The 19,669-nt window shown below is 35.1% G+C and overlaps 1 protein-coding gene across 2 annotated transcripts in view; it reads left to right on the top strand.

Moving 5' to 3' along the window:
• The window catches only part of LRBA (LPS responsive beige-like anchor protein), a 546,641-nt gene that overhangs the window by 294,512 nt on the left and 232,460 nt on the right, over positions 1-19,669 (top strand). For both annotated transcript variants that reach the window (XM_014455776.2, XM_023754983.1), the window contains one exon: positions 19,435-19,595. In XM_014455776.2, coding sequence (XP_014311262.1) covers positions 19,435-19,595 — 161 coding nt within the window. The remainder of the gene's footprint in view (positions 1-19,434; positions 19,596-19,669) is intronic.

Raw genomic sequence — 19,669 nt, 5'->3', positions numbered from 1 at the left:
GCCTTTTTGCACAGAATAAGGGGAAGGGAGAGGTGAAGTCAGCTTAAGGATTGTCTTAGGTGACCACTGTTCTACCCTTTGCTTCTATCTGTTGTCTTTGGACTGGCACTCCCCCAGTTTCCTCTTCAGAATACTCCCCTTCTGTATATGTCTGTGATTTGATCCTATCAGTTTTGATCCTATCAGCTTTTTGTCTTTTAGGGATTCCTTCTTTTGATCCTGTTATCTTTCTGTCTTTTAGAAATTCCTTATAATTTCTGTTGTATTGATTATACTTTTTTTCATGTGCTTAGTATTCCATTTCTAGCCCATATCTTTAGTTTAAGTATTCAAAACAAAGCTAATCAAATTATAAAATCAGGTATTGAGTTTGTTCAGCTTATATGTCTCCCCTCAACTTCAATGTAGTTCTAGCCCGTGGCATTCTACAGGGTGAAGAGAAATAAACATGCTGCCACTTTCTTCCCAGTATGCCTACTGAAGTTTAATTTGCCCTTATTTCTTCATTCACAGTATGCCCTACAGTGTTAGCTGGCAAGGAGAAAGAGAGAATCCCCCAAACGTTCTTGGTTTTCCTGTAAAAGTGTTCATCTGTGATCTAAAGAGTGCAGCATTTCCATCAGTAAAAGCTAAGACCTCCTACAATTGCACATACATATGTATTTTATTGCTTTCTGTCCTCCTTACCCCAAGAGAAATACATGAAAGTTAAAAATTGATTCCATGAATTTCCTTGCTCTAAACAAAACTCTTTGAGATTTCTGAGGAAGTGGAAGTAATAAGATTTTGAGTATACACATAGAGATGTGCACCAAGTACCATAATAGTGGGATACATTAAAAAAAAAATAGAATAGCAAAACAATAGCATTTTGAAGGTGGTAGTAGCGTACATATTATTCAATTCAGCCATTTTATTTCATAGAAGAGGAGACTCAGTCCCAAATAAGTTAAGTGGATTTGCTCAGGAACCAACAGCTAATTTAATATGAAGTCAGACTAGAATCTAGATACTCTTTCTCCCCATCTGGTACTGTTTTTCACATGCCATCTTGCTTTTACAGTACTCTTACATAGTGACATAATTTTTTTAATGTATGTGTGGAAACATAACCTAGAATATACAAAAATTTGTAATTGGAAATTTCTCACTTTTTCAGAATAAAATTTGGAAAGATTAACAAATTCAATTTAGTGATAGAAGAGATGAAGTATAAGTACATTTGAATCATAAAGTAAAATCTTTCAAAGCAGATGTTTGGAGATCACTTATGGCAGTAATTTCCATTTTCATGCAATATTTTTTCAATTGCTTTTAGTGAGAGTTGTTTTTCTTTAAAAATCCTTTCCCTTCTTTATCCTATATTCTATTGTATTTTTCTCAAAAATAGGGAAAAAAGGTGGAGAGGTAGGAGCCACAACGTTTAGTGGTCGCTTTTGGGCATGTTTATCTAACAACAGAATAAAATTAAATTTCTTCAAAGAAAAAGCAAAACCAATACAGTGGTAGGCAAAAGTAGGTTTACAGTTGTTTATATAGAAAAAGACATGCAGGTTACCATTATTACAATAGTTTTATTAACTCTGTTTCACATACTCATAACTATAAACCTACTTTTGCCCATCCCTATATTTGTTCTATATATATATATATATATATATATATATATATATATATATGCTATCTTAGATACTTTAAGTCTGATATAGTTTTTTCTTACACGAATGAAAACATGAGTGTGTTTAATGGGGGCATTTAAAAGCATACATTACCAAATTGCCTTTCACATAATAGGTATGCTATAAAAAATTTTTTAGTTAAATTGCTTAATCCGGAATTGTGTTTATTAGGAGAAGAATACAATTTATCCAATTTGTGTTATATTGTATAAAATTGAGACTCCTTTAAAAACTGTATTCCTTGCCCTGTCTGGTTTTGCTCAGTGGTTATAGCATCAACCTGCAGACTGAGAGGTCCCGGGTTTGATTCCAGTCAAGGACATATGCCCGGGTTGCAGGCTCGACCGCCCAGTAGGGTGCATGCAGGAGGCAGCCAATCAATGATTCTCTCTCATCATTCATGTTTCTATCTCTCTCTCCCTCTCCCTTCCTCTCTGAAATCAATAAAAATATATTTAAAAATTTTAAAAACAAAACAAAAAAACTGTAGCCCATTTTCAACTTTAATTTTAGGGCAAAAGTCTTTTCAACTTTGAATATCAACTTTATTTTAGATCTAGGCAACAATGACTAGGATAAAAAAATTATTTATCTTTTTGGTGGTATTCTAGAAAGCTGAGGGTTTATACAAAGTGAAGAAAATAGCCCCTACTCTTAAGTCTTACAGCCTAATAGTATTGCAGATGTATTTGTATTTAACTACAACCTACTGTTACAATCTTAATAATAGAAATAATGAAATTACATTGGAATATTTATATTAATAAGAAATAGACTCATTGAGAGAGAGCTAAAACGTGTAAAATTTGAAATATAAACAGACCAAAATATGTATAGGTATGACTTCTTGAGCTAAGCTTATAAAAGTATCATATGCTTAGGAATAAGCGTTTATTACAAACCCTTATTGTAAAATTCTGAAGACTCACTAAAATTTTGTAAGTAATTCAGAGTTAAATAGGTGTTAAGCTTTGCTGCACTTGATAAAGATCGATTTCATTCCCCTTGAGAATGATTCAACTCTTCATGGAGAGAAAAAAAAAAGCCACATCAGCTTCCAATTGTCAAAATTCAGTATATAGAAACTCAAATTTTTTCCCAATGGGTTTCCAGATTGAAGAACATATGGACTCTATCTATAAGTAAAATACTTTCATTTTCCTTTTGAATTACTTTTAAGACTTCACCCTGATAGGAGAAGTGTAAAATGAAACCATAAGGTATTTAAACAACATCTACTTCTCTATGATTTTTTTTCTTTTTCAGCTTGGATTGATATAACCATATAAAATTTTGAAAGAATGGTCTCTTTTAAAACGTAATGCATTTTTTTTCTTGGTAAAATTGTATTTATTTTTCCAGGATATGAAAATGTATGGGTTATTCTTGGTTTTATTCTCTATTGTGATCACTTTTTTGATTTTAAGTAGATATTTAACTGTCTTCATTTAAATTGCTGACTTGGATAGATACCATGTTTGCTATGAATTTACTACAGAATTGAAATAAGTAGTATTTTTAATGCTTTTATGATAAAAAATACTATAGTAGACTAGAAGGTTACTCCATATTTTGCCTAAAAACTAATAAGCTGAGTAGGGCACAATGAAAGAAGCTTAATAATCAGCATAGCTTACTATTATTTGAGAAGATCACGACTGAAAAGATTGACCTATTATTGAGAAGATGCTACTAATTTCTTTTATACAAATTCATTGAAACTTAAGGGTTTATAGCTTTTAACTTCTATCTTTTTTTCCTTTTTAAAATTTTGTCATTTCCCAAATTGGGAGTTGGAAAAGACGAGTCACAACTCAGACAACTTCATTTTTCTGCTTCTAGTGAAAACAAGCTGGACCAAATCTCATGAACCCTTTGGAACATTTCTACCTTTCATTTATATTTTTGTTAACATGCATAATCCTCATTTATTAAAAAGTAATAAATTCTTTTCTGTGGCAAGATAATTTTTGGGACAGTTGGATATTCAGACAGATAAGAGTGTAAATGTTATGAGAAGAGGGTCTTTGTTTGCTTTTTCTCCCCATGCTGTATCCTGAGCCCAGTACATTTAACTGAATGAATGAAGTGAAATAGTGAAAAGTAAACTTTTGACTACAATAATTTGCAAAAGCTGAGTATATGGGTATACAGGCAATAATTTAAACTTTCATGTGAAAGCCTTCCAACAGTGCATTTTATAGCATTCTAATATTTAAAAGACAAAATTTAGTGGCAATAGCAAAGAACTTTTAGGGAAAAAAATGGATGTATAGTTTGTATGTCTGCCCAGTTAGAATGAAGGAAAGCTCTGACCCAGTTTTGAGTTGTCTGATTTTTAGTGATATTTGTTATTCACTTAAAATGTGCAGAATTATATTTTTCTTCAATTTATATTTCTTTTCAGTCTATATTAATAATGTGATTTACAGGATTCAATGTTTTATTAAAACTTACTTGATTCTTTGTGACTCTCTTTTTTGAGACAGTCCATACTTCAGTTATCGAGATTAATGTGGATAGTAATGTTGCTTATTAGAACTATTTCAGCTCCCATTGATGAATTTTGAAGAATCATTTTCTCTTAATCGTTCTCTTCCTCTTCAAATTGAATACTGATATCTGAGTATCAATTTTGGAAGTATATGCCCTGGTTATCATGCTTGCCAACACGATGCACTAAAATCCTGGCCTCTGCACATTAGTGAATTGAACATGCATAGGTGTCCATGCAGCCTTTGTGATTTTGACTTTTTTCTCTTCAAATTAAACTATCCATACATAGGGTATTCCACTGAAGTATCCAGATCTAGTGGAACATTTTAATATTGTAAAATATAAAATATAATGTTATTTGGTAGGATTGCTTGCATTCATGATGTTTTTCCTCCAAATGTTTATAGCGTACATACTATGTCCAGTATCCTATATAATAAAAGGGTAATCCTATATAATATCCTATATAATAAAAGGGTAATATGCAAATAGACCGAGGGGCAGAACAACCGAACCACCAATCAAAGCGTAATATGCTAATGATATGCTAAGGCTGCTCAACTGCTCGCTATGACGTGCACTGACCAATAGGGGGCAGACAGTCAACTGGTCGACCAGTTGCTATGACGTGCACTGACCAACGGGGGCAGATGCTCCGACCGGTAGGTTAGCTTGCTGCTGGGGTCTGGCCAATTGGGCCTGAGTGAGATGGGCCAGACGCACGCTGGAGCCCTCCCGCAGTCCCTCCCTGGCCAGATCGTGCACTGGTGGGATCCCTCAGCCTGGCCTGCGCCCTCTCGCAATCTGGGACCCTTGGGGGATGTCGGAGAGCCAGTTTCAGCCCGATCCCACAGGCCACTCCCCTTGGGAGGATGCCTGATGCAGGGCTCATGGCTGGTGAGCGCTGCTCTGATAGTGCGAGTCTCTCCCAATCAGGACTGATTGGGCACGAGCCCATGGCAGGCACTGTGGGGCTGGGATGAACAGGAGTGGCAGGTAGGAGCTGCAGGTGGCCTTGGACTTGATCCCTGCAGGCCACCCAGAGGGACCCCACCCGTGCACAAATTCGTGCACTGGGCCTCTAATAGAATATAAATGACTTCTTCACCACACTAGAAGTGCTTTGAAAGATTTGTGTTTACTTGCTGAGTTTCTCTTCTTTCATTCTCTCTTAAACTCATCATTTTATTGAAACTTGTTTTCAGGGTCAACAGTGACATCCATATTGCTGAATCTGATAGTCACTTCTCAAGTCTCATCTTCCTTGACTTTTTGGTACTGTTTAATATCACTGATTACTACCTTCTCCTCAAAAGACTTTTCCATTTGGCTCTGGGACACCGTATTCTTTTGATTTTTTTCCTACTAATAGGCACTCCTCAAAGTCCTTGCTGTTTTTGTTTTTGTTTTTGATATTTTCAGTATCATATTATTGGGATTATTCGGGCCTTAATCTTTGGAGTACTCCTTTTCTCTTTTGCTTTTTTGGCTCTACCCACCTTCCTTAAGATCTCAGCTAGTCCACACCTGTATTATATATAAACATTATATTGAGTACTCCAAAATTAAACATCCTTTCAGGTCCTTTTCTTTGGAAACTAGCCTAAATAAATTCAAGAAGGTTGAAATCATACCAAGCATATTCTCTGACCACAAAGCTTTGAAATTAGAAATCAACTACAAAAGGGAAGTAAAGAAACCCACAAATATGTGGAGATTAAACAACATACTATTAAGAATTTAATGGGTCAAAGAAGAAATAAAAGATAAGATCAAAAGATATATAGAGACAAATGGGAATGACAGTACGACATATCAAAACTTTTGGGATGCAGCAAAAGGAGTAATAAGAGGAAAGTTTATATCATTACAGGCCTATCTCAAAACACAAGAGAAATCCCAACAACCTAACTTTACATTTTAAAGAACTAGGAAAAGAAGAACAAAAGCAATCCAAAGTCAGCAGAAGAAAGGAAATAATAAAAATTAGAGCAGAATTGAATGAAATAGAAAACAAAAAGACTATACAAAAAAATTAATACACCAAAGAGCTGGTTCTTTGAATAGATTAATAAAATTGACAAACCCCTGGCTACATTCACTAAGGAAAAAAAAGAGAAAAGACTCATATAAGCAAAATCAGAAATGAAAGAGAAGTTACTATAGACATTAGTTTACTGTGAAAGACCATACGTCACCAAATTCAATAACCTAGAAGAAATGGATAAATACCTAGAAAGATATAACCTTCCTAGACTAATCATGAATTGGAAAATCTAGATAGACTGATCTATAGTGAGGAAATTATCTTAATATAGAAACATGTCCCTTTCCCCTTCCTGGTATTTTCTATTCCCCTTCCATGGTTCATTTTTTCTGTGGAACTTACTGTCATTTGTGACAGCTATGGCTAGCTGATCATCATAGTTTCATGCTATCTTTCCCTAGTGTAGAGCTGTTTCTACTCAGCCAGGGAGCACATTTCCCATGTGTGTCAAGTGCCTTGGTAAGACCAATGGAATGTGAGTAGAGGACATGTCTGCCATTTCTGGGCTGAGTTGATGTGGCATCTACTGGACCATTCCTTTGTTCTTTTTTTCATATCTACTCTTAGATTCAGGACTTTGATCTCTACTTTAGGCCTTTGCTGTTCTATGTAACATTTAATTAGCTTTGCACATCATATTCTTTGGAACACATTTTATTTTGAACAAACTGCCTTGTATCTCTGAACTTTTATTTCATCTCCGATTCATTTATTGTCTACCTTATATCACAGAGAATTTTAGGAAAATTATAATAATGACTTAATAGGATAAATCAGAAAAAATAAGAATTTTAAAAATTAATTTTGATGATCCTCTTAAATTATTTTGATAACCTCCTTGTGTACTCATTTCAGATGTTTATTCCCTCTAATAATTGTGTTTCTCATAGTTATGTTCTGCAGTCACAATACCTTCTAAAACTTCTTCAGTCTTCCCCTCACTATTCCAGGATAGCACACAAACTCCTTAGCATGACATAGATGATATTAGGAACTCAGCTGAGCTGGGAGAGAAGGAAATGAGCTCAGGTACAGGGGGAGTTGATTAAAGCAACAAACCGAAAATAAAACAGTTAAGCCTTTAATCACTTATTGCAGTGGTATAAGCAAGAGTCTAAACCTGCAGGACTTCCCTGTTCCATTTTCTGCATGGAGTGGCGCACTGGTGGAGGGTACGGTGGATCAGCATTGATCAGCATGGATCAGCATAGGTGTGGGGGTTGTCTCACTGTTGAGGCAGCCCTGAATAAAAGGCTCCAGCAGTTTTTTGGACCCCAGGGTTGAAAGGAGCCAAAGGGGAAGGGCTCAGAGTAGGTTGAGTGAGAGTGGGAAAATTTTCTTCCAAGTTTCTCTTTTCTCCATGGTAAGAAGGCCTCCGCAGATGCTTCTGAAGAGGGTCCCTGCCCAAGGCTTCAGATAAAGAAACCTAGGGTTGAATGTGCAGGGACTAAAAATACAAGTTGGCCAAGGGCATGACTGGCCAGTGGTGTCTGAGTCCTTGACCGCAGCTCCCGTCAGAGATTGCAGTGTACTGTGCACTAGCTGTGCACCAAGTCTGGTTTTGAGGGAAGGGCAGCTTACCCCATGATGCCTGGCAGGTAAAGCCTTTGTGATTGCCGATGGTCAGACTGTAAGAAAATCACACACAAGTTTTTAAACAGGAGTCAGACTCCTCAGATGGTTCTCTATGGTTTGGCCCCTATCTGCGTCTATAGCCTCTTCTTGGCCACTTTCTTAACTTATATTCTCCAAAAATTCTGGAAACACTTAACTTTAGCATATATCCAATCATTTCTTACTTATTTGGCTTTGCTAATATTATTCCCTCAGAAAAAATGTTTTTCCTTTTCTTATTCTCCTGGTTAATACCTGTTAACTCTTTGACGCAATTTGTGAGTTACTGCCTTCCAAGAAGCCTTCTATTAGTTTGTATAATGCCCTTCCACTATATTCCTAAGGAATATTTTACATATTTTTAATTACATCTTAATATATCTATCTGATTCTTCTATTTGACTGTGAGGTCCTTGAGGATGGCCCTCTTTATCACCACATGACTAAATCTCCAGTGCCTGGCACATGTCTTTGTGCCTCATTGATACTCAGGGTTTGCTGATTAAATAAGTAAGTTAGTGGATGAGTGAACTATAAACTTGCTAGTGTTTCATCCCTGGTCTTTTATGATGTGGCCAGCCCAAGCCTGTCTTTTATACCTCATTTTCTACTGGGGCCAACACAGTATACTGCTTTCAATTTTTTGGCCTCTACTTTTGTTTATGCTCTCTCAAAAGCCTACAATGCCATCTTCTTCCTTGTGTATTGATTGAAATTGGACCTCTTCTTAAAGGTCTTTCTCAGAAATCTCTTGCTCTTCAATAATTTCCTGATCTCTTTAAAATGTATGTTACCACTTCTTCCTTTTTTAAAAAATTTCCAAAGCTCTGGATTTGACTTTTCCTAAGGCTTGTATCTTCTGCCACAAAATTCTTTGTTGCTTATTTTATCCCTTTTATTAAATTATACGTGCCTTGAGATTAGACGAATATCCTTTATGGCATCTCAACCAATGCTTTCCAAATTGTAGTGCGCCCTCAACAATATTTGTAAACAAATATAATTAAACTGAAGCAGAGCTGGTCATTGAGAGCCAGAAAAAAAATGAAATGTTATAAAGAAAGAGAGGAAAATAAGTCACTTCAGAATGTGAAAAATTGCTTCAAAATTGAAAGTACTAGAATGTTTCTAGGAGATGACAGCAACTATTGAAAGAACTGGCTTCCAACTGTCTTTAAAACCTGGAAGTGTAACATAATAAGTCTGTTCTCCCCTGTGGATAAGGAGCACTTACTTTTTGCTAATTTATCTAGCTTGCAAAGCACAGTATATATTTTTTCTTTAATGCTAGTAAAAATCAGTTATTTGTTTTCACCAGTATTTTCCTGAGAGTTCTGCATGAAAGGCAAGAAGAGTTGGATTATACTGCATTGCTGCTGCATTTAAGCCTTTAAATTATTTATTTAAAGATAAAAATGTCATACTATAGAGGCTGATATTTCTTTGCCTTTTCCTTCTCTCCCTATAACTTATAAGCTATCTTAAGAACTATCACAACAGAAATCTGATATAAGGCCTAAATGTGAGAAAAATTGAGGTTCTAAATGCCAAAGCAGTGGGTTTGGGCTATGAGATTGCTTCATTATATATGCTTATAAACCAGGCAGTTCTTCCATATTTGAGGCAAGTGATGGAAGCTACTAGAAACATTTAGTGAATATTAATTGCTTCCAGGTGTTTCAGTTACAAATGCTGACCTGCACTACAAAGTACTTAGAATTTACCTCAGTTTTACTTTACTTATTCTTTAAAAACATCAAGCATTATAACCCTCCCCCACCATCCACCCCACACACACACACACCTCTGCCCCCTAATCTAATGGCCTTGCTATTTTAATTTGGGGTTATATTAATGTTGGAAAAATTATGTTTTGTAATTGTTCTTTTTAAAAAAATATATTTTTATTGATTTCAGAAGAGGAAGGGAGAGGGAAAGAGAGACAGAAACATCAATGATGAAAGAGAATCATTGACTGGCTGCCTCCTGCCCTCCCCTGACTGGGGATCAAGCCCGCAACCTGGGCATGTGCCCTGACAGGGAAACGAACCATGACCATACAAATGCCTTTTACCAGTCACTTACAATATAACTTATTTTAAAACTAGAGGCCCTGAGCACAAAATTGGTGAAAAGGTCGAGTCCCTAGGCCTGGCCTGCGATCAGGGCCAATCTTTGCCCTGCCCTCTGCTGCCGCTGCCGCTGGTTACCCTCTGTGTGTGGGGCGACTGGCAGCATGATCGGGCGCCTGATGCTACCGCATCTGTTGCCACCCACCCCTGGTTTCTGGTTCCCCATTGGGCTATCAGAGCCTGCTGGCTGGGGGGAGGGACCAAAAGTTTGGCCAGCAGGCCTCGATTAGCTGATTGGTTGTTCTGCTGTCCAGGTCCAGTTGATCTGCATATTACATATATATATATATATATATATATATATATATATATAATTTAAGAAGCTCCAAGTCAAAGCAAACACATGCACTGACATTTTATCCTACGTATTGAGAAATCCTCTACATGTCCATTCCCAAGGAAGGGAGAATGGGGAATGATGGGTAATCGGTGTGTGTGGGATTGTTTTTTTGGGGGAATAAACAATCTATAATTAGATTACAGTAATAGTTGCACAACTCTATCAATACTAAAACCCATTGCATTGTACACTTTAACAGGTAAACTTTATAGTGTATAAGTTATATATCATATAACTGTTTAAAACACAAAAACATAAAAGCTTCTTTTCCTTCTTTGTCCTTATTTATGCAGAATTAAATATTTCTGCTCACCCACAGCTTTGAAGAGTCTGCTTCTTTGTCCTTTATGGCCCCCTTCTATTTGGATTCTCCTATTATCTCACTGACTGAAAGGAGCAGTTGCTTTCTTCTCTGTTTCATTGATCCCTTTCTCTTCTGCAATATTTTAAATATTGGAATTTCCCAGATTGTATTCACACTTTTCTCCCATCCTTTGAATATAATTTCCTCTGGATCTAGCACACTGCCTAGCTTATAATAACTGCTTGGTAAACTTTTGTTAGATGAAGGTCTAATTCACTGACTCTCAAAACTGATAAATCTCCTAATTCTATATCTCTGGCCAGGCTACTTTTTTGAATTCCCAAGTTATATTGCTTATTTATTAGGCTTTTCTGCCTAGACATTATTAGGTATCTAGGACACGATTATTCTTCCCTACCACACCTACTTAACCTGCATCATTTCAGTTAAGTAGCATCTTTATCCCCTCATTGCCCCCTTTGTCACAAACCAGTTTTATTCTCATTATCTCCTTTTTTTCATCTCCCATGTTGAATGTCTCAGCAAATCTAATCTATCCCGATTCAAATATGTCTCTGGAATCTTAGCCTCTAGGCTCCAAACCCTCTGCCTTCTTTTATTTATATTGCTGCCATGTAACATGCAAGGCTGATCGGATTAATCCTGTATTATTGAGGAAGCTTGGTTGTCTCTTTTATAGGATATAAAAGTAACTATTTCAGTTGACTATACAAGCCCTTTTGAAATCTGGGTTCTAAACCTTTGTTTCCTATCTTAGCTATTGCTACTCTAAGGCTGCTTTTTAAAATTATTATTTCATTTTCTTATTTCCATCACCATTTATCCCCTCCATGCCCTCTTCAGTCTCCAGGTGCCCCCCCTCGCTCCACCCCCTCAGCCAACACACTGTTATCCATGTCCATGAGTTCTCTCTCTTCTCTTTTTTGCTGGATCCCTCCTCCTTTCCCTCCCCACAACCACCAGACCTGTCTGCCTGCTCTCTATCCATGAGTCTGTCTCATATGTGGAATTTAATGAACAAACTGAACTACTAAGGCTGCTTTGAAATGATCTTTCTTACTTGAACTTCTTTAGATAAAAGTGCCTTTTTAGGTCCCCATGCCTTTGTTTATGCTCTTTTTTCTGCTCTATGATGTCCTTTCCATTTTGCCCAGCAGATTCCTGTTTGTCATTTAAGTTTCTTTAAAAAGTCATCTTGTTCATTCTTTAATCGATTATTTACTAAGTTCCAGCTTTGTTCCACTTACTGTGCTTGGTCAGTGAATTAGACACAAATCCTTGTCCTCATAAAACTTACAAAATAGGTCTTCATTGAAATCTTAATGAAATCCTCAATCCTCCCAGGCAGGGTTCATTAGTACTTTGATTTTAACTATAACAGTGTCCAATAAGAATTTCTACAGGAAATGTCATGTGAACAGCTCATTGGTTTTGAAGTCCATGGGCTTATTATTTACTACTGATGGGTGAGACTTAGTTTCTTCTTTTTTAAAATGAAAATGCCAGTATTTAATCATGGCAGGGTTATTGTGAGGCATGGTGGTAATGAACATATGAAAGAGCCCAATGTCTAGCATCGAGTAGCCCAATGAAGTAAATGCTGTCTATTTCAAAGTTACGTTATTTTTTATATTTGATCATTTCCTTATCCTAATTATAGCACAAAGAAAATTCTAGGCCGAGTCCAGTATAATTCAGTTGTGTGTATCAAAATCTAGTACTTAGTTGGCACTCAAGAAATGTTTGGTGAATTTTTAAAAAATTAGATGTCGGGAAAATAGATCAGATTTGTCTAAATAGTATGGCTACTGAGGTGAATTTTAGGGCTTTTACTAACCAGCAACATAATTTATTAAAAAATTTTTTTTCAGTTGTGTTTTGTTAGAGTTTTAATTGGTAGTACAATTAACACTATATATTTATTTTCTCATAACTTTGCTTACTGGTAAAAATGCAGACTGAATAAGAAAATGGTTAACAGGCTAACAGCAACTAGGAAAAGCTTGGGATTATTTTTCGAATAATTGACTTTGTTGCAAAATTGGATTTTTATAAAATACTCAAAGTAACAGCTAATAGATGATGGGTATCTACATGCCTCTAAAAGCAAATGAGGAAATGCACTGAATAGTACAATGCAAATATTCATAACTACATAAAATATTATTTTACATAAGTAATATAATGATGCTTTAGTGACTCAACTTAATATCAAATCCCTATGTCAGGCCTCAATAAAGAAAGAATTCTGCTGTAGAACATGTCTCTTCCCCTGGAATCCATACCTTTGAACGGTTTTGCTTTCATTTCATTAAGACAGCACAGTCCATAGATCACCTGCCTTTGACATATAGTTGGTACTTGGTAAACAGAGGTTTTAGTTAATATTTTTTTCTGCCTATCTGCATGACGGCACCGTAGAATTCAGTTTGTGAGATAAAGCATTATTTTATGTTGTATGATACCCTATAGTACCTGAACATTATTTCACCAGGATTTATGCAGAAAGTGAAACCCCTGTAGAACTTAAGCACTTCTATCTTCTAGCTGACAATGCACTGAAAATGTTTACTTTTTTTTAGAGGTTACTATTTATTTTAGTTGTAATGTCTAGCATGCATTTTTAACCTAAAAATATGAAAATAGAAGCTAGCCAGATACAGGAGTTATTAAAACAGGTAATATAAAAATTTAAGAATAAATATGAAGTACTAAACTTTTCTAGGATTTAGAACTTTCTGTGGCCAAAAGAATTTATTACTGGCTTTTGTAAAGTCATAAATATTAGGTATTGTCACAAGAAAGTGGGTAAGGTGGAAAATGGAAAATTTTTTTAATATAATTTCTTTGTGACAGTTCTTTTTTTAAAACTAGCATTCTTTTATTGATGTAGATCCAAATCACATTAAAATGACACTAAAGCCATTGAGAAGAGAGATGTATATATATCTGGCTAATTTGAATAACAAGTGCCAATATATTTAGGCTATAGAATTAGTGGAATTAGTGGAATACTTATATAGCTATCACTGATTTCAGTAATTAGCATTGTTTTACTTTAATACACTATCAAGAAAGTAATCTTCCTTAAAGTAATATGAACTTCATGACTTCATTGAAATAAATGTTAATGTTTTTCTTTTGTTTTTGATTGTTTTATTCTACATTTTGAGTTTTGCCTGTTTTTTGACAACCATATCTGTTCCCTGGTCTGAACACCTTTTCCTGTAGCAGAGGAATAAGTACTGACCATGTGACTGCTACTGATAGCATTGGAAGTACCTTGTTCAGGTTCCTATCTCCAGGATTAGATTTAACTGTCAGAGAGAGGAGCATGAGCATTGTATGGAGAGGGAAAAATATAGGCATTCTCATAGCACCCTATTGTTCTCACACAGCCTTCATATAGCAATGCAAGCCAAGCATTGTACAACTCCAGAAGTGCCACTTACATACATTTTGATTTGAACCATGTTCCCTGGAATTGTGCAGTTTAATAGCCACTTAATAAAGTTCTGCTCTACCATACATGTTTTTTTGAATTCTTATTATTTATTTTCACATTTGTTTTGTCCACCAGGTCATTGACAGTATCTTTTTTTGAAGTCTTTATTTTTTATTTTTCAATTACAGTTGTCATTCAGTACTATATTAGTTTCAGGTGTGCAGAATAGTGTTTAGACATTTATATAACTTAAGAAGTATTTCCCCCATAAATCTAATACCCACATGGCATTACACATAGTTATTACAATATTACTGACTATATTTCCTATGTGTATTTTACATCCCAGTGACTATTTTGTAACTACCAGTTTGTACTATTAATTAATTAATTAATTTATTTATTTATCACCTGAGGATATTTTTAGAGACTGGAAGGGGGAGGGAAGGAGTATTGGAGGAGCGGGGGGAGGGAGGGTAGGAGGAAGAGAGAAAGAATAGGAGGGAGAGAGAGAGACACACAGAGAAAACATCAATGTGAAAGAACATTGATTGGTTGCCTTCCCTATGTACCCTGACCTGGACCAGGGATTGAACCTACATCCCAGGTACTTGCCCTTGACTGGACATTGAACCTGAAACCCATCTGTCTGCAGGCTAACAACACTCTTAACTACTGTGCCACATTTGTGCTTCTTAATTAGGGACAATATCTTAATAGTCTTTATATCCCTAGCATCTGGCTCAAGGTAAAGAAAGAGTCAATCATTGTTATTAGAAAATAGTTTAGAATTCTGTTTCAATATTTATCTATTCATACATTGTTAACTGGCTTATCATACTTTCTTTGAGGAAAAATGAACTTTAAAAAATCTATAATTTACGTGTGGAAAATAATAGATTATTTTTGGTTGAATCATTCAACTATTAGAGGAGGAATGTGGGTCATACCTTAGTTATTGATTCTCTGTGAGGTTTGTTTTTAACTCTCACCTGAGGATATATGTGTATTTTTTTCAAAATTGATTTTAAAGAGGGAGGAAAGGAGAGAGAGAGAAAGAGATGAAGAGAGAGAAACAGTTGGGGATTGAACCCGCAACCTTTTGATGTATGGGACAATGCTCCATCCAACTGAGCCACCTCGCCAGAGCTTGATTCTCTTTTTTAATACTTTTACCTTTTCAAACTGATTTTCATTTTTCCTGTTCTTATTCATTTGTTTTGCCTGACCAATTCACTAACCACAGTGGGCCTAGGAAAGGGAATAAATTGCTATCCATGCTTGAGTTATGTTTTCTTCTAAGAGTTATTTCAGTAGTCTATCCAATTCTGTGTTTGTTGAACAGAAAATATATATTTTGTATATATAAAATGGCATTTTGTATTCTTTTCTGTATAGATTGTAGTGATATGTTAAAGATGTGTGTATACAAACACATAAATGTAAAATATTTACATTTATAAAGATAATTAGATGATTTATAATTAGAAAAAGACAATTAGAACTACCTTGTAATTTTAATCTCAGATTTTGACATTAGGCCAAACATGTGGAGAAATCATTAGAAATAAAAGTTGAACATTTAATTTCAGTATCATCCTCAACTTTCAAAGATGCATGTATTCCTATTAGTCAAAGATTTGAGACTTGGAGGCTGTGTATTGATAGGGGACCTAATTATAGCCCCTTTTATAGGAAAGGCTTTATTTCTAGATCTTATAGATCTCAGGCTCACATCCTTAATTTCAATCATTTTTGTGATCTTAGTTTTAGTTATTAGTGGAAATGGATAAAGATGAAGTTTGTGGATGTTGGCATCATGTACTATTAATATAATTTTGGGGAGTAGATACATAATATAGAGAGGTAGAGGTATACTATATAGTGACCTAGACATATTTGTAAGGCCTCAGAATAAATGATTTCTCATCCATGCTTGTTTTTGTTCCACCGTCTGTTTGAATACTTGGAGTCCTGTTAATTTTACTAACCATACCATGATAGTAACTCTAAAAAATACAATAATTTGTTTTGTTAATTCATAACCTTATGGGGAAAAAGTTGGGTCAATATGCCAAGTTTGCCATTTTTTTATCCTGCTTCTCCTAGCAGGGGCTTTTGGGGGAGGGGATGGCAATATTTCTTAAATGAGAGTGAAATCTTTATGTGGATGATCAGAAGTTACAGTATGTTGATAATTGAAAACTACACATTCTCCTTTCTGATCTTTTCTCAAATGACAAATCATGCCTCTTTTTGGGGAGATAGAATTTTATATACTGAATGTATAAGTTGTTGGAGGGAGTTAGGGTGGAGAGGACAAAACATTACACTCTTAGGCCCAGTTTTGTTACTATGTAAGTGACTTTAAACATGCTTGTAATTACCCTCATCTGAAAAAATGAGTAGGACTTCTGTCCAAAGAACATGTGTTACTCTCACCAACAGAAATTGGGTGATAAATGCTATTGTTTCAGATGAGGCCAATAAGTATTCCATTATGAGTAACTTCTCTGGGGGTTTCATCCTATGTCACCTAGCACAGTGCTTTTATATGGAGAGACTCTCAAAAATACATTGAAAGTGTTGGTCTCTCTAGGTGATTTTTGTAATTTATTCTAGATTTGTGATCTGAAATAAGTGGTGTTCGCTTTGTCTTCAGATTACTTTAAAGCGTTGTACAGGAAGTAGATGACTTGTATGGAAAATATAGTCTTGAGGATATCGCTTATTGTACAGATTATGTTGAGGTATAAAGTTCTTCATTCTGTTTGGGTTATATCTAAGTATTTTTTAGTTTTGGTAAAATATTTACATTTGAAGACAGAAATATATAGTTAGTGCAACTAAACCTTATCTTAAACATTTTTTTACTATGCAAACAAATTCTCAGACCTGATGTGTTGGGGCTTTTGTTTCAGCCAAATGTCATCATCGTGACCATTTTTGTTAGTGTCAAAGAGCACAGACATAAATATTATAGTTCTGCTTGCTTCTAATTTTGATTATTATTCTTATACATGCTGTCTTTGAGTTACTTGATAATTTGTGGGTGATTTTGTAATTCCTCTATTTTTTTCTACTGTATGACAAAACCACTATACACACTTTATTAGCCTTCGGTTTGACTTCACTCTCATGCATTATACTACAATCTGTTGTTACCTAATTTAGTAATAATTTTGTAATAGCAGCTCTTATAATTTTAATTGTTATCAAGAAGAATGACATCGTTTAATTTGATTCAAAATTCAGAAGGATGGATGAATGACGAATTAATAATTTACCACCTTTGCATAATACTGAAGCATGGAATATTAGAAGGATTGATGGCAGAAAAGGTTAACAAATTTTAGCAGCTTTCATTAGCTTTACATGGTCATATGTTTGTGGTGCTGACTGAAATAGGCCTTGTAGGGGATCTCAGTCTAGGGAACTAATTACTTGTGCCGATTGCCGCACTGATGAATAGACCCTCATTGTATCATTCCCCTGAAGACGAGGAGCAGCCTGTGATTCACGACTGCATCCTGGCTGATATTTGATAATAATTTTAACAGATAAATGTAGGTAGGCAGAATGATGAAGTGGCTATCCAAGCTCCATGACTATCAAAGCCAAGCACAGAGCCATCTGTGTGCCTTTTCCCCTCTCACCTAAGGAGAATTTTGTTTCATTAATTGAGATCAAACAACTGTTGTCTTTTGCTTGTGTGTATATTCTGTGGGTATTCTTTATTTATTTTTAAATGATAACATTAGTTTTCATTTAAAATTTAAACAGCAAAATAACAAAGAAGGATAAAAGTTTTTTAATTTTCTTTTGAGGTCTTTAATTCTTACACTCTTTGGCACTCCATTTTGATTGCATTATATCTCCTCTTTATGCATGATCAAATCAACAAAGGAAATCTTTGGTGTTCGTGTCTATCCAGCATTCTCAGAAAAGAGCATGGATTCCTATTTTTTTAAAAATATTCCTATTCCTATTATTTTAAAAAATATATTTTCTTTAAATAATATACTGTTCATTACCTATCATTTTATTAATTTGGGATAATTTTTAATTAAGTACTTATTTATAAATCTTTTGAATTTTGTACCATCTTTAAAACATCAAAACGGGTAACTTTTATGTGGGTATTTTGGGACTGTCAATTGGTCAAGACTACTAATTTGTCAAAGCTGACAGGTATAATTTTATTAGCTCATGAAACACAAGTGAGATTTTATTTTGTATTAGACATTCCTTGCAGAAATTTTGATTATGAATTTTAAAAATTTCATTATCGAGACCCATAGGTTTTCATGCTGTGTATCTATAGTGAATAAATACATTCTGCAGAGATTTTTTTCCTTACTATTAGTGTTTTCTTTATAAAATATTTTCCAGCATGTTAGATCACGATTAGTTAATAGGAGAGAAAGTTGACATTTATACATTGCCATGTACAACATCTACATAATTGGGGAAAATATAGAACTTGAAATGAGTGAACCCTTTAAAAAAATACATTTCCAAAAGTATGCTTTTGATATAGCAATTATTGCACATCATATAGCATGTAGTTTTTAATTAAATATAAAAACAGACTACATAAAACAGAAATCCAATCTGATTTGCTTGAAAATAGATTGCTATTTCACTCTATAGGAATGGTTTATTTAAAAACAGTAAATGGAAAAGAAATGCATTTTCTTGTGTTGTTCTAAGCCTCAGGGGCTAAATGTAATGAATATTTTAAGAGATTATTTTAATTAAATTCCTGCACATCTAAACAGAGTAATATTTTATTATCACATACATAACCATGTAACTGAGATATTCATTAAAGTTAACACTTTCTGGACCAAGAATTCATGGTATGATTTACTGACCTTGTGCAAAAAGGCACAAATTAGGAAGAAAAATGAAGGGGGACAGACTTTGATTAATATAGGTAATGCTATACCATATTTATAATAGCCTTTTCCCTATTCTGGTTTATAAATGCAGCCACAGAGAAAGGTGCCCTGCTGAGGCTGAAATGAGGCTGAAATCAGAGCACATGCCACTAGAGTGTGGGGAAACTGATCACACTGTCAGCAATTCATTTCAAAATGATGTATTTAGTGCTCATTTCACCTTCCAAGAAAAAGGAAAAGGAGTTCCTTAGACTGGAAGGTGATATTGTTATTTTCAAGGACATACCTAAGTTAAAGATTGCAGAAAGGGGAGTGTGAGGTGGAGGGAGAATTAAGAGGAAAGGGAGAAAAAAAAAAAGGCAGAGCAAACAAGGAGAGCTTTATGCAGAAATTCAGTGCTACCACGCTGTTTGATAATTGCTAACATATGTGGCTTCTCTGTTTCATTGTAGTCGTCCTCGTGAGTTCTGGCGCCTTGACTACTGGGAAGATGACTTGCGGCGCCGGCGACGATTTGTGCGTAACCCTCTAGGATCGACACATCCTGAAGCGACACTAAAAACAGCCGTGGAACATGGTCAGTGTATAAACCACTCCTTGCCAGTAGCAGCAGGTACAGTACTTGGTAATGAAGAGCATACCTTCATTATTACAAGGCATTGTAAAATGGTCCAACACCACATTTCC

This window comes from Myotis lucifugus, unplaced genomic scaffold (genome assembly GCF_000147115.1).
Source record: "Myotis lucifugus unplaced genomic scaffold, Myoluc2.0 scaffold_1, whole genome shotgun sequence".
NCBI lineage: Eukaryota > Metazoa > Chordata > Mammalia > Chiroptera > Vespertilionidae > Myotis > Myotis lucifugus.
The sequence above is the reverse complement of the archived record's forward strand: the minus strand, read 5'-3'. Positions and strand labels throughout refer to the sequence as shown.